This window comes from Thunnus maccoyii, chromosome 16 (genome assembly GCF_910596095.1).
Source record: "Thunnus maccoyii chromosome 16, fThuMac1.1, whole genome shotgun sequence".
NCBI lineage: Eukaryota > Metazoa > Chordata > Actinopteri > Scombriformes > Scombridae > Thunnus > Thunnus maccoyii.
The window spans coordinates 7,929,571-7,945,987 of NC_056548.1; the positions used below are offsets into that span (position 1 = coordinate 7,929,571).

The 16,417-nt window shown below is 39.5% G+C and overlaps 1 protein-coding gene across 1 annotated transcript in view; it reads right to left on the minus strand.

The window, feature by feature from the left end:
- Window positions 1-781: 781 nt before the first annotated feature.
- Window positions 782-16,417, minus strand: part of trim9 (tripartite motif containing 9) — a 45,204-nt gene continuing 29,568 nt past the window's right edge. Inside the window, exons 4-10 of the mRNA XM_042437123.1 lie at window positions 15,141-15,251; window positions 13,573-13,726; window positions 12,686-12,831; window positions 9,689-9,827; window positions 5,725-6,028; window positions 5,300-5,462; window positions 782-3,449 (exon numbers count right to left, since the gene is read on the minus strand). Of these exons, the coding sequence (XP_042293057.1) occupies window positions 3,372-3,449; window positions 5,300-5,462; window positions 5,725-6,028; window positions 9,689-9,827; window positions 12,686-12,831; window positions 13,573-13,726; window positions 15,141-15,251 (1,095 nt within the window). The 3' untranslated portion in view covers window positions 782-3,371. The remainder of the gene's footprint in view (window positions 3,450-5,299; window positions 5,463-5,724; window positions 6,029-9,688; window positions 9,828-12,685; window positions 12,832-13,572; window positions 13,727-15,140; window positions 15,252-16,417) is intronic.

Genomic DNA, 16,417 nt, shown 5'->3' on the forward strand with positions numbered 1-16,417 from the left:
TCAGAGTTCGTCGGGTGCTTCACCTGTTGCAGCTTTATGAGAGAGCAGCACAGACAAAGTAACTCTTTGTCTTGTGGGAGACCCTGATGTCAGCTGTGTTAGGTATAGCTTCTTTGATCTGATGAGACCAAAACTGAGATTTTTTGCCATTAGACTAAACCCCATGTCACACTTCACATCATCATAATGATTATGCCACCCCCACCATGAGGCACAGCGCTGCCAGGCAGCGTCATGCTGTGAAGAAGCTCCTCTGCAGTAAATCCTGAAAGGACTGTGAGGATGGAGAAAGAAATGAGTACAACAGAGAAATCCTGCATGAACGAAAGCATAAAGCAATGTTAAAGTCCTGAGACTGCAATCTAATCGAGAATTTGTGGCTTGACTTGAAAAAGACTCAAGATCCTCATGCAACCTGACAGCTGGAGCAGTTTTGCAAAGAATAATGGGTAAAAATTGTCCAGATGTGTAAATTTGAGAGAGACCTGTCCACACAAACTCAATAAGTATCTACTAAATACTGACTCAGTGTCATAAAAGACACTTTAAATCTACTAAATCCTACATTTGGAGATAGGGTAAATATTATATTATGCAAACATGCATTTTTTATTTGTAATTCATTTAAATCACTTTGTAGAGATCTGTTTTTTGTGATGATTGGTGTCACAAAAGGGTTTTTTTATGACACTGATTAAATATACTTTGATTAAATGTTGTAAAAACAATAAAATATGAGACGGACAGACAGACAGATATATATTCCAGGCATCGAAACACCTTGTTGACACCTATTTATTGAATATTCACACATACAGAAAACACAGAGGCTCATATTACACTTCAAAGAATCAATAATAATAGCAGTAATATGGTAATGATAGACATATAATTATAACAATCATAGTAATCATACCGTGTTAAAATCAAAGTAATAACAATGTTCATTTCATATCCATAAAATAGACATATTCGAGTATCACTGTAAATAATATCGAGTGATGACATTCCACCTCAGATCAAACGGGGCAAAAATAATCACTTTGGAGTTAAAATGAGGTTATAATGCAGGTAACACACACACTCACACACACATACAGTATGTATGTACATTTGAAGACACCCAGTATCGCCCAGCGACTGTGTGTCAATAATTCATAAAAGTATGATTTCACGTCAAATCATCCCCGGGTCTGTTTTAACATCATTAAAGCGTATTTGGCTGGTTTAGAAACAATAAATGTTACAATCACACACTGTTGAGTTTCAGCACCTCCATGTGTTCAGGTCAGAAACACACATTTATGTTATTTTTCAATCAAAAACAAACTGATCTAGCTTCACAAATTCACACAGAAAATGTTACGAGAGTGTTGAAAAGTAACAGAAGTGTGTGTCATCTCATGCTGGACATATGGAAAATCCCTTTAATGAACCGTTTTTTATTTGAACTAAAGCTGTTTTGTTTATTTGTCCTGGAATCTGAGGTTGTGTAATGCCGTGATAATGGCTGCACTGTCTCAAAGGAAAGCTCTCGCTGCTCAGTGACCCCTCTGGTTTTATGCTGTAGCTTTATAATTACGGCCGGACAAAAGGCTCACCTTGAAAAACAGGCCAATTAAATGAATCAAAGCTTGAAGTCAGCTGTGCAGCTTACTGAACGCAGCCTGGTTTAGTTTACAAGTGTCAGCATACATGCACATATCATACTGGACATTATGTCTGTAATTTTCTGAGTGCAGCCATTACTCCAACCATGTCATATTGATCCCAGATGATTCCACAATCAAAAGAAAATCACAGAAAATTAAGAAACGACACCTCACCGTACCTGACTGTAATATTTCCTTAAATACTGTGTGGTTATTATATCCATAGCAAACATGATTACTGTCTAGTTTTGCCCTTTTTACGATAGAAAAAATATGTAGCAGCAGGTGAAGTCAGGCATCACAGATGTTGCAGGTTACTCTGCTGAAGCAATGAATCTAGTTTGTAGCAAAGCTTCATAAATCGTTTGGGAGGATTGAAAAGGGGGAGAAGAAGGCACACCCATGAAGCTCAAACACAGGAGAGCACCTAGTGTGTATGCTAGACATGTGCTGTATGTGTCTGGGCTGAGATGCAACGTTTTTGGGCAACAGTTCCCTCAGAGTAATCGCATGAGTTCACTCAGTGCTGCCAGGAAACATTTTTAAGAAACTTCTAACCGCTTGTTGCCCAAATTCGATGTCTCAACACATCGTCACCTTTCCTGTTGCTTTTGTAGGACGTAAAGCGAACCGAAAAGCCTCGTCAGTTCAAGAACAAACTCCAAACTACATTTTTAAAGCGACAAAAAAAAAAAAAAATTCAGATTCAGCGTCTTCCTCGCTTTAATAGCTATACATCAAATAAAGGAACAATGACGGATTCTCATTGGAAAAACTCTGAACATCAATAACTTATTTAGCTATACACCTCTTTGCAATAGATAATCTCAATAACAATATTACAAAACTACCAGGATTCAGTCACCTACAGTAGAAAAGCCAGAACTAAGCGAGCTGCTTTAGCACCTTATTCAAGAAGCTTCACAGTCGTCATCTTTAACCCATTTTTCCATGAACAGAATCGCCCGCTCGTATGATACACGAAACCAAAAATCCCTCCCTCCTGTTCTGAGAGCTGCACCGCAGAGAAAGGCTGCATGAAGGCCTCGCTTCCTGTAGCATTTTACACGCCGATGCTGTATTTTATTTATTTATTTATTTGTTTTTTTTTTTACAGACGATACAGAAGGTTCACACGAGCTAAGCCACTAAGAAAAGCGTCTCATTTACACGGACGAGGATACGACAGTGACAGCAGCGGAGAGTCGGGACTATTGCTCTCATCCGTGGATCGTTGCACCTGCTGACCAGTCTCGACCCACCCTCACACACACGCACACACACACACACACACACACACACACACACTCTAAAAGACTACCTCTGTATGTGTGTCAGGATGAGAATGAGGAGTAAAATGCACTAAATTGTATCTAGATGGAATGACGGAGTTCCTTTTTCTAAGTCGACCCATTTAAAAAACAACTTCTTCCATCCGGCTTGAGATCATAATTAAATTTGGTTTCTTCAGCGACAGCTTATCTGTATCACGTCAAGATCCGTTTTGGTAGAGTACTGCGGATGGTCCATGAGTCCAAGGTTTAGGCATGATAAAGGCATGGCTCAGCGCTGGATGGGCCTCTTGCAGAGAGTCATGGGGTCAGTCGGTCAAGGGGACGAGAGGAGGGGAGTTGACGAGGTGAGGGGGGTGAGAGTGGGACTGGTAGGATGAGCCCTGGGGAATCCTGGAGAGGTTTTCCCAAACTGGTGGTGAGTCTTTTAGCACACGGAGCCGGTCGGATCTGCCTCCCCGGGGGTGTAGAAGTCAGGGATGGGTAGACCAGTGTGGAGGGTGACCTGCAGAGCAAAAGAAAAATATGTGTACATAAAAATTTAAAGGATAGATTCACAGTTTTTTTTAACAACTGGAACGTTTTTTGGTTTTTCTCTCGCTGTAATCATTCCTCCTGTTCATACTGACCAGTAGAACATTCCCTTCAGATCTTGTTTTGGGCAAAAATAGATTTAAAAGATAATAATAATGAGGCTTCAGTCATCTGAGGTTGTCAAATAAAGTTGAGTTCTTCCACAGTTACAGACTTTTTTAGTAAAACAAGTCCTCTTTGTGTTGCTACCGACAGTGTTTTCCTGTTCAGCTGCAGTGGAAGTATTGGACAAAAACAAGGAATTTGGCACTAAAAAGACTGTAACTGTGAAAGATATTGACTTGATTTGACTCATGTGGACAGCTGAAGCCTCATATTAGTTATCACATAAACTGTGAATGTATTCTCTAAGTGTTGATAATTTATGGTGATTTATTTTCTGCCTGCGGGTGGAGCTGTTGAACTGTTTCTTCAGTCACTAACGTGTTTTGTCTTAGAGGCATTTTACTTTCATCACCAAGAGACACAGAACAAAAACTGGCTGAGAGCAATAAGAAATTCAAAGCTACTAACTGTTGTTTGAGTCTTTGAAGATTCCTCTTTTAAGGTTTAATCCTCAAAGCCCATATTTGTAAAACTCGGAGAAGCAGTTGTAATGAATAATAACTGTACTCATGTGATACTTTATTGATCTGCTTGTAAAAACTGTGCCTGCAGCTTTGCTTGGGGATGTATGAATGCAGAGTCAGCTATGAAACAGCGCCACCTGGAGTTAGTAGAGACTCACTGCATTGACAATTTACAAATTTTAATAAATGGTTTATATTGAAGAAAATATTCCTACAATTAGTATTTTTATGGAAATGTGCTACCCCATTTATGTTGTAGTTACTGATACATCATTGTGCCCCCTTATTTTTTATTTCTGTCTCTGCAGTTTATTGTTTTTTCTTATTTTACTTGTAGCTAATTCTGTTTGCCCAGATGTATTTATTTTGTTTTGTTCTGTTATTTGTTCTTCATTGACTTTCTGTAATATGTGGTCTTGTGTTTCATTATATTTTGTATATATTGGAGAAGTTAATACAAATTTTAATAACAAAAAAAGGTTTATATTGAGACTTCATGTTATTGACAGAAAATTATTTTGTAATTACATTTTAGCTGAATAATGCATTTGTTTACTGTGACACTGTATGAAGAATACAAAGTTATTTTAATGTGTGCAGCTTTTTAAAACAGAAATAATTTAACCATTTATTCCAGAACTCATTTAGTAGAGCCTGACATACACTACATTTTGCAAACATTAACACACATTTGAATAAAGATTAAAAACCTGCATACAGTAGAATAAAATGCTACTGCAGGAGGAAGCTGGCAAGAAAAAATTGCTATAAGCAAGCAGTGGTATATCAGCGAGGATATGTAGATTCATTTATACAGTATGAGCCTAGTTTATATATATATATATATATATATATATATATATATGTAAGATATGTCATGTACTGTACATGTATAATTGGATATCAAAAGTGGAACAAGAGACTATAAAACAACTTCTGTACCGACCTGAACCACCACAAGGCTTGTTTGAATGTTTTAAGCAGCCAGATAATTACAACAATCTTCTATCTCAGAAATGGAAGTAGTTTAAAAGTGTAGCTTTCTTTTTAATTGGTGTGTATTGTATATGGAATATTGTTTGATCATGTGAAGTTAATTTATATATTTGTTTTGTGATATTTAAGTCAATAAATGAATTAACTAACTAACAAACTAATACCACCTTGTGATATAAACATTATGATTTTCTACCTGGACATTTCGGTTGAGGCTGATAGCAGGGTAATAGACGCCCTCCAAGCCCTCAAATGCCACCGGACCCTGCTGCTCATCGTTGATGAGGAAGATGATGATCCTGCGTGTGAAGTCAAGCAGCACTCCTATTGTAGATCCTTTACTGATGCCACCGTCCGTCCTGCACGGTCACACAGAGAGAAATCAACTGAAGAGATGACAGATCTTTACATAAAATAAGTGCTGTTATCTGCAATATCCTGCCAGATTTGTGATACACAGAGATTATTTGCAGGTGTCCTCTAATCCTCTCATGGATTTTCCAAATAAACTTTTTATATAAGATGCATAAAAGACTTAAAAACAACTTATTGTCAGTGCATGGCTGCAGAAGTGATGATAAACAAACAAAACCAAAAAAGAGTGTAATTTCCTTTAAATACCTGTTGGTGTGTGAGTTGTTGTGCATGAACCAAGAGCGATTGTTGTCCACGTACATGGCCCAGGCCTTGTCGTCCTTCCCCAGCATCACATCCTTCAGGACGTCACCCCGTGCGATCCCAAAGGCCGGGTCCGGGTGGTTGTCATAGCGATCGACGGTCATCTCCCAGTAGTGCACGCCACGGGAGAAAGCGGAGTTGCCCATCACCACTCTGTCGTCATAGCTGTTGCACGACACCGTCAGGTTGTCGTTGGAGAAGATGATGTCCGGGTGGGCGGAGGCGGTGTCAAACGTGAACCAAGCGACTGGGAATAGTTAGCACAAACTGTCATTTAGCATCTGTGATGTCACTGACTTATAAAACCTGATGCAATAATCACGAGCATGTTGGACAGACTTTACAAAGGTGACATGAGTCTAGAGGTTGAAGGTTAGATGAGGTGAAGTTACACTTTAAAAATAGCTTTAATAAAAGGAATAATAATTATATGAAAGAAGATGATCATTCTCTATCACCATTATGATCATATGATTAATAATTCTAAGCATTAAACTATAGCGGAAACTATTTAATTATCACACCTGTGTCATGCTCATAATAACTGGCATTTGTTTTCACCTGCTTGGAACACCAGATAGGTGCTGTTTACTGAATCCAGATTCAGTTCCCAATCAGAAAGATGTAATGAACTGACTTTAAATTCTTAGTAATTTCTTCATCATCATACAACAGTCAGTTCACACTAAATTTAAAGAAAATAAAACATGTTTCTCACTTATCCCCCAGTGGTATCTAGTTGTAGTTGTCCTGATAGTTTTGGTTTTATTTGAAGGGGTTTCAAGATCTTTGCAGCCTTCACTTGAAATTTTGTTTGTGCTGTTTGAAGCATTTAAAATTTTCAACATCAGCGAGTCTTTTTTAGAAATAATGGTTACTCCTCTGGAGAATCCACAAACCTCCCTGTACTTAATTTTCAACAGGCCTTTTTTCTGCCAAATGTAAAAGAAAAAGGTCAAATCCGTCCACAACAAGATCTCTGGATCTAGTGGATCATATTCATGTTTTAATGATGTGAGCACTACAGATGAATTACTGTTCACGTTCATTGTGTTAAGTTGGTGGTAGAGATCTCAAAACCTCAGCAAATAACACCAAAACCATCTGCATAAATGATATCTCTGGGATTAAGTTGAAAATTATGTTAACATATTTTAATTATTTATGCCTTTAACCATCTGCGCTGTTGCGTTACATTCAAGCAGGATCAATCAAATGCTAATAATTAAGTTGCTTGACTCAGGGTTGGAAAATATATCATCTTAACTACTCTATATAGAGAAATGTTGGAGTTTAACAGGCGGGCGTTTGTGCTTTACATGGGCTCCACTACACGTGCTTGTCCACAGCTTTCATTGGTGTCACTATGTGCTGTAAAGTTTCATTACATAGCCTTATTTCCCAAAGGAAAGGCATTTATTAGAAGCCTGTATTGAACGTTTAATATGTGCAGCCCACAGAACAGCAAACTGCCCGCTTGCTGGTTTAAGAGTGAAGACAGGCAATGGCCAGGAGGAGATCAAAGTGGAAACAGTCAGCAATGAGAGCCGTCCATACCTGTGCCTATAGATTGCATATCGCATGGAGGGAGTCCAGCTGAAATGTGAAATGAAGCGGGGAGGAGGAAGAGAGGGAAAAAGGGGAAAGAAAAGAGGGGAGCAGGAGAGTGGAGCAAAGCAGTGAAGCAGACAGTGTAGAGGTTTCGGGAGGGGTGGCGGAGAGGGTAAAAAAGCAGGTTTGATCAGGGAAGCTGGTTTTGCTCAGTGGCCGAAAGATTACAGAGGAGGTCCCAAAAACAAAACTGAAGAGCTCCTAGAAACAAACCAGGAGAGACTTGAAAAGAACAAGCATGAAAACAAAGAGAAAAACTGTTCTGGTCGAGAAATTCAGGCTTTTCTTTCTGACTAAATCAAAGCACAGTCCGGTCAGGCCGAAGGAGGTCAAATCTCTGCAAAACACTGAAAACGTCTGAGTGGTTAGATCACTTTGTGCAGCCCCCAACAGATGCTGAGTGCTCTCTCTGTCAGGTAGGGAGGCTGTCTGGGCTTTTCAGGTCCACTGATGGATGACAAGCTTCCCCGTCTATGCAGAGCAGCATTTAACTAATGGGAAAGCAAGCACGTGGGCGGATTATACATGAATCAGCCGCTACTGGATGCACCTGGTTTAAAAGCTCAAAAACACCCTAAAACAGAATTCACATCCTGCTGCTGCTGTTGGGTTAAAACCTTGCTGACATGTTGAAGGCTTTTAGTGTCAATCATTTTTTTGTTAGATAAAAGGTAAAATAGGTTGAGGAAATTTCACGACCCTCAGGTCCTTCAAACCACTTTGAAAATCATAATTACAAACTTAAAATGCAAGTTTTTTAAATCTGAATTTCTAAGTTGACTTGTTGAAGATGCAAGGGTTTAATTTGGCAGCAGCAATTTGTTATTCTGAAGATCTTCTGGAGTTCAGTCAAGATTTTTTTGCTGCAAATGAACACGTTGTTCCCAAAAGTACCAGGAAACTGAGGCGAGACTCTAGTCTGTGATCTCATCAAGTGAAAATATTTTGCAGACTATACTCCTACTAGTGTTAGACCTGTAATAAAATACCTGCCAGCTGTTTGCTAGAACACAAAGTCATGATCAAATTATATGTGGATTTGTTTGTTTTTTCATTAAACTCCGCATTAGCTATTATCACAGTAGTAGTTACTCTCCTGGGTTCATGCACAACAGTCATGGTTCATCATCAGTAACATAAAAAATCCAACATTTAATCAATGGAAATGTACCCAAGACTCTTTGAAGGTTTGATGAGGCAAAAAAAGAAGTACATATTTTGGCACAGTAACAACACCAAAGAGTAAGCATGGCTGTGTTTTCAATTCGCAATTTAACACCTGTGTAAACGGAAATGAAAAAATCATGTGTAAAATCCACCTGAGAAACACAAACACAGAGTAGCAAACATGTGGCAGGTAGCTTGGAAAGCAAAAGTGCTGAAAAATGAATATCCAATTTAAATTTTATTTGTGTCAACTGAAAGCAGTTGCCATTTTGTAAATGATAAAAATAAGAAATAACGAGTGATAAAGAGTGATAGTAAAGATACAGTATATACAGTGTAGAGATGTGCTCTGGCCCTCTGCATAGTCTAAGAGAAATCAAAACAGTGCACATTTCTAAACAGCTTCTAAATGTCACTTGTTTTTTGTCATTTTTTAAAATCTTAAAACTCAGTTATCTTAAATTGGTTGTGGTTTGTACAGTTTGTGTTATGTTTACATGTCCTCTTTTAGTCACGACTGCAGAACAACTAGTACTTATAACCATCTTCACCCAGCCTCTATTTCCTTGTAATTAGCTCTGCCAGTATATAAACCAGCCTTCATTCCCTCCCCACTTCCCTGCCAAACCGTGTCCTGTGCATATCATCTTAGCATCTAGTTGTTCTGCTTTTGTCTGCCTTTTCTTGCCTAGCCTCTTTTCTTTGTTTGCCTGTTTGGACTTGACTAACTGTTATGGTTACTTGTTTTGAACTACAGACACTGTAAAACTTGTTTAAATCAAACCTTCTGAGTTGTGCAAAACTGAGCTTTTACACTTGTTCCCTTTTTCCTTCTTAGAAGCACTTCTGTAATAGTTTTGAAGAGTGATATATAAATAAAATTTCTTAAATAACACATATATGGAAGTGGTTTGTATCTGAGATCTTTACTGCCAGTAAAGAAGCTCTAGAAAGTATGTTTTATTGCCAACACAGACTAGAGTCTTCGCTCTTTCTTTGGATTCTAACTTTGTGGGCATCAGAGGAACAAATGGATGGATTTTGTTCAAGGGTGTATTTTTTTTCTTAAAGATATACAGTTATATACAGTAGTCGGAGGAGTAGGAGGAGGAGTTGGTGCTTTACGTACTCTCAGAGGTCTGCATGATAAGCGTCTTGCTGTACTGTCCCACTCCGCTGGCATTGAAGGCCTTCACTCTGGACTTGTACGTACTGTTGAAGTGGAGCCCGTCCACCGTGCAGATGGTCTCTATCCCCACGTACACTTCCTGTAAAGACACATAGAGTTTCCTGTGAAGACGCTCTGGCAGATACAGCGAGTGCGTAGTCATGACACCGAACAGACAGAGAGCCCTGTTTTTTTTTAACCCAGCAGGCTCTGCATCTGAAAGGAAAGTCCCGTTTGGATTTGGCAGGGAGTGCAATAAGTGAGAGTGTGAGTTTGTACAACTGAGCGTGGGTGAGGCAGCCCACATGGGAGTATAAATAGACATGGGGACACAACTCGCCAAGCTCAGCGTGGCACTGTGTTGGCGTGCCTCAATGAGTCAGAGAATGGAAGAGGAAGAGAAAACTTCCTTTGCAATTTGGAAAATTTTTGTTTGTCAAAGTTAAGCATCAGGCGCAGATATGACATAAAGTGATTTGAGTTGAAATTGAAGAGATGCACAGACCTTCGGCAGACAAAAACAACAGTCGGACATTTAAAACACTCAAACAAACAAACTTTGGTACAAACTAAACAGCAAATTTAAACACAACAAATATAATATGAAGTCCCACAATGTGTTCTGAGATGATTCTCTACATTTACTCTGATCATATACCTGTGTTGTAAATTTCAGGCTACCACTGAAAGACTCCAAGCTTTAACAGAGTTTGGCATCGACTGCCTTCCAATTAGCAGTTAGCGGATAGAGTTGGAGGATCTGTTGGCACATTGAATGTAAATGTCCACTTACGGAGCAGTTGTAATTAAGATAGAGGCTCGTACTTTCGGTCGATTACAGAACACACAATGAACTCGAAAGGGCGAGAGATTACGGCCAGCTGGCTTTAGCTACCAGGCTTCAGAGAGGCAGGTCACTGCCTGCTTTTCCTAAATTAAAACACAGGATGCCTCAGCAAACAGCTGCTGCACCATTCACATTACACAGGGAGCATTCAGCTGATGCTCTGAGTGTTAGTAACTGTAATCTCATTTCCCATCTATTCAGTTTTATAAAGTGTAAAAGTCAATCAAATTTCACCAGTGCAGCCTTACAAAATCTGTGTCAAAAGTGTAGCCGGGGGGCTGATTTGTTATTCTTTTTTTTTTTAAGCATTTAGAGATCTTACAAAGAAAAAATATCATGTTTATACAAGCATGAAAGCTGAGCATTTTAAAACGATTTTTAAAGACAAAGCTGATGACAGATCACTGAAATCAGAGAAGACAAGTTAAAGAAAACAGGGAAGGAGTATAACTGAGACTGTAACATTTGGTAGTGAAGGAGGTGCTATATATTGTATTTTCAACATGAAGAAAAGGTGTGTGTGTGTGTGTGTGTGTGTATTTGAGCTCAGTTATTGCACTGTCAGGGTTTTATTTTGCTGTCCATAAGAGCTAGTAATTTGAGTTATAAAAGTAAGGAAAATCAACTATAACAACATCAAAACATTATCAATTAAAGCTTCAGAAACAACAAATAAGTTGAACCTCAAATATCAAACCACTCAGATTATGTGATATTTGATATTATAGAGGAATCTGATAGAAATGTGCTTCAGCTGTGTTCATAACTTCAGTTTGGTCAAAGGATGAGATGGGATTACAGTGACTTTTAGCCTGTTTCCACCACAAGAACTCTTCTTCTGGTTCCTCTGGATAAAATGCAGGAACTTAAACCTGCATTTTAATCCAGAGGAACCAGAGACGACCTTTAGTTTCTCTGCTACAGTTCCTGGTGCAGAAAAGTCCCTGCTCTGAGGGTGGTACTTTCCAGTGGCCCAGGGGCAATACTAGGATGAAGGTAGGACATTGTTGGTGTCCTACTAACTGTAAAGGAGTTCTGACTGACATTGCAGAGGGTAGATAAAGGGTCGAGTTTTCATTTTCTGTGGTACAAATTTGGCAGAAGCTTTGTTTGTATACTGTTGCTTCCTGTACATGATAGCCTGTATCGGTTGCTCCTGTGTTTCAGTAGGAAATGGGAACAGCAGATTTTTCTCTGTTCATTTACTCTCATTACATGGACAAACATACTGTGGCCCAAAAACAAAGGAACAATATGGATTCTGCCACTATGGAAAAAAAGAGTGTTGCTTCCTCACTTTTCTCTCTGTATTAGTAACCATTATTTCCTTCCCAGTAGTGAGTCTGTACAGTGTTTGCTTTAAGTATTTGCCAGATTTAAAGAGTGAAACAACACTTTCTACAGCAGCAAGTCACTTGGCTGGGAGCTTCATCCTTAAGTTTAACATCACTTTAAAAAAAAAGATTGTTATGAGAGTCAACAGGTCTACAGAGGAACTTTACAATTTTAGAGGTCAGACAGATATCCGCTGCCATTTTAGTAAGGGCATTGTTCAAGAGGTATAAGTTGCTGTTATAACAAAGCAGGGGCCTCAATGTATGGAAAACCGGGGAGGGTCTAAGGTGGATGGATTACATGGTGAACCTCTGGGAGGGTACGAACACCGCTTTGATCCCGGATCACACTTCCTGCGAGATCATCCCGGCTGACAGCTGCATTACAGACCCTTTCTCCTGACGGCATGTCATTCAATGCTCAGCTACAGTGCGTCACATGACCTGCTCTCATATCGCCCAAGAGCTGTGATGTACGGCCGTCGCACTTCGCCTCGAGGGATTTCAGCGACAAAGCGTTGCTTTCACGTTCGCCTGGCTGAGCTGGTGTCCTCGCTGGCACCAAATGAAGGAGTCTTTGTTGAGAGAGAGGGGGAGTAGTGTTCTGTAAAGGTGAATTATGACTTTAACTGGTCTTTAACTTGTGAAAATGTGTTACTTTGGGATCTAAATGTAAATCTAAATGTTCCCAATTCAAGGTTTTAAGAGTAAAAGTCATGTCATCCATTAAAGTAAGGACAGATAAATCTCAACTTGTACCTGCAGAAGAAAACCTACCCTGAACGGCCCCCCGTTCCCATCGTCAAGCTCCAGGATGTACCCTTCCACGGCGATGGTGGAGAGCGGCGGTTGTTTCCATGACAACGTGGCGCTGTTGTTCTGAGTGCAGCATTCCTCCAGTTGGAGCATGGGAGCAGCTGGGACTGAGGAGGGGAAACCAGGCCAAATTACAGCCCACTGAGATATGAAAAGACACCCATACGTGCACAAATAGGGATATGACTCTACAGCGCACAATGACCTGTTCAATATTTATCATTTATAAACTCCATTATGTATTTATGTATTCATAACGCATTAATCGAAGGCCTCTGAATCATGAATTATCAACACACCAAACTTCTCTGACTTTCTAAGTATTTTATAGAATATTTTAGCAAACACCTACAGTATATCAGTGATACCAAGCTGTTTAAATCAGATAAATAAATGCACAAATCAAACCCAAATCACTATGCATACATACAGAATAACAGCAAGTTCCCCCATTTAAATCACCTCTGAATTAACCTCATGTTTACCAGGAAAATAATGTGTGATTTTAAGAGGTAAAGTGGTAAATATTAGTGCAAAATTAAGTTGTAACATCCATATTTTAACATTAATGTCACAATAAACCAATTACTTTAAACAAATTTCAAATTTTCATCACTATTATCTGACTCCTATCTCAGAGCAGTCTGACTGCAGAACATCTTGTTCACAGGCTGGTAGGGATTTACTGTCTCGCCCAGACACTTCCGCAAAGCAGATGGGTCTTGAACTTGCCTCCTCAAGTTTAAAAAAAGTCTCCCCGCCGCCGTGCTGCCTGTCATCCTTTCTCTTCCCTCTCCTTCCACTATAAATCCCTCAAGTGTCTGTGCCCGTTATATCTCCTCCTTTACCTTTCATCTGGACAAAGTCCAGCTGGTGGATGGTCTGCAGGAGGGGTCCGCTGTCCAGAGTGAGGTCAAAGTCGCTGGTCATCCTCGGGGTGAGGGTTCCCTTCCCCCACTGGCTCTCTGTCATGTGAACCCTCCGGATCAAAGCGTCAGAGATCTGAGAGCAGCAGGAGACAAATCACAGATGTATCCAAATGTTTTTATCATCCTTTACATTTTGTCTTTTAATCAAAATTAGGTAATTTGGTACTAATTAAGGGGAACATAGAGACGGTTTTCAATTAGTGCCTTCCAATTGATTCCAATTATTTGCTAAGGTAACTGTCGACATCAGTTCAACACCTATGAAAATAAGTATCTAATCTAATTGGGTATAACTGGAGCGATTCTTCCAAGAAAAACATTTTTCCTGTATTTAGTTACAAATGACAAACTTACAAGGAAATTATTAGGAAATTAAACATTGTACTGTATTTCCCTTCAAAATATTGTACCATAATGAGTGAAATAAATGTGCACCGTGCTTAAAATCTCATTCTAAATGGTCTGTTTTACACGGTTAACACTTGTATTTCACCATCAAGAACAATCATGACGCTGTGAACAATATTTCGTCATCATTGCCTCAAATACACCTCAGCTCTTCAGTCAGAACGACAGTCAGAAGAACACAAGCCCGACATCTGCTCACCATCAAACTGTCAAACTTTACTCAAAGCTGACAAATATGTTTGATTTTAACAAGACGGAATAACTCAGTGAGAGCTACGAAAACTTCTCCTGGCAACAAACAGAACTGTTCTGTACTTCATCTGTCACTTTGGTTTTGGTTGCATTTATGTTTCACATGGAAGAAAAGGCCACGTTTTCTAACATGTATTGAGTCTGAGTCATATTTGCTCCCAGTAATGAAGCAGTTTTTGAGGAGAAATTTGTCATTTTGAGTAAATTCCCTGCTTAGAGAAAGTGTAACAGAATCTCCCAGTGCAAGTAGGACAAAGTGTGACAATTACATCTTTAAAAGCAGAAAGATAGATCGTCATCGCTTTACGTTTCGTCACAATAGATTTTACAGCTTTACTTTCTGGCTGTTCTCTATGAAAGCTGGTTGGGGGAGCGGGAGCCCCACGATGGGTCGCAAGATAATTAACAGGAGTAAAAACATAAATCTGCTATTAGAAAATCACTCTTTAGTTGAACTGGTCACAACTGATAGACATTGTAAGTAGACATTGCATCATTTTATTGAGGGTCTCAGGCCGCTCAGTATTCTTTTTGAAAAAAAACATTCTTAAAACTCACTTATTTTTCTATTATATTTTATTATCATTTTTAGTTATTTTATCTTAACTTTTTCTTTGATGTTTATTTTATACTGTAAGGCACTTTGTAGCTTTGCTTTTTAAAGGTGCTTTATGAGTTAAGTTTTTTCTTTAAGGGGTCATGAGCAAAAAATAGGTGCAAACATTTTGCATCTTGCTCCACTTCTTTCGCTGTTACCTGGGACATGAAAAAGGTTGAGAAGGTAAAGCTTCCAGTAGCAAAATGAACTTGTTTGTTATGTCTCTGACCTGGAGGAAACCACTGGGGTCGTTCTCCTTGATGACCTCCAGACAGTACTCCATCAGGCCCGTGGTCTGACGCAGCTTCACCGTACAGTGGGAGATCTGATCCCGAACAACCTGGAAAATGGAGAGAAAGAAGAAGGAATGAGGCAAAAAAAGAAGAGGAGGAAGAAGAAGAAGAAGAAGTAGAAGAGGAGGAAGCCAAGAGGGAATCGAGTTTTGCAAGTATAATACAATTACACAACAAAAACAAAGATAATCATATGTTAATCATCATCCTTTTCCTGTAATCACTCTGGAGTGGAATATGAATGAAATGCACAAAGATGGTTTAATAAAGTGCTGCTGCGGTTTTAATAGGGCAGAGTAGAGGAGGAAAGGGAAAGACTTGAGATGAAGAGAAATAATTAATTGAGAGTAAATAAGAAGGGAGGGAGAGATGTTGATGAATGAGAAGAAAGGATGGAGCTCGTGACAACAAAAAATGGCGATAGTGAAGAGGAGAAAAGGAGGCAAAACGAAAGAGAAAGAGGAGAGGTCGAATGGAGGGAGGAGGCTGGAAAACACAGATTAAACAAAGCTGTTAATGGATGAAGAGAAGCTGAATGGGACGACCAGGAGGAATACAAATAATGAGATTAACACCGGGATTGTCAAAGTGATTGATTGAGTATTTTTTTCTCTCTCTCTCTCTCGAGACTCGGACACAGACTGAAGGGAGGAAGGAAGGAAGAGGAGGCTGAGTAGACATCGATCCTGTTATTGACGTTAACGGAAAGGAGAGTGACATTTTGTTTTCACACGCGGGACGTGTGAACAGTCGTCAGCATTACATCAGAGACGAGACGTGCTCTGACACATTTAGCCTCTAGTTTTCTGAGCGACTACGAGAGTCCGAGACATGTAAAAGTTAATTTTCTGTAGGTGGACATTTATTTTTGGGCTGAAGCTTGTCACAGGAAACATTTTCGACATTCAAAAATCTGTCGGATACATGCTGATCACCCGGTATTCATAATATCTTCCCCTAACATGCTACGAATACCATCCCTATAGCACGTACAATAAGATATTTGATTGATTTGATATTTTTCTCACAGCATTCGATGCTACCCGGGAGATTCCCTCTCTATCACTGATGTCCACAGAGCCTCTTGCAACAGTGTGAAATAAACGGAGGTGCTGGACCGAGGGTTGCTAGGTAACAGTTACTTCATCGCTGCTGTCTGAGGGGCTCCAAGGCTGAACAGAGAGGAAAATCCTTTCTGCAGCCGCCCGTAGAC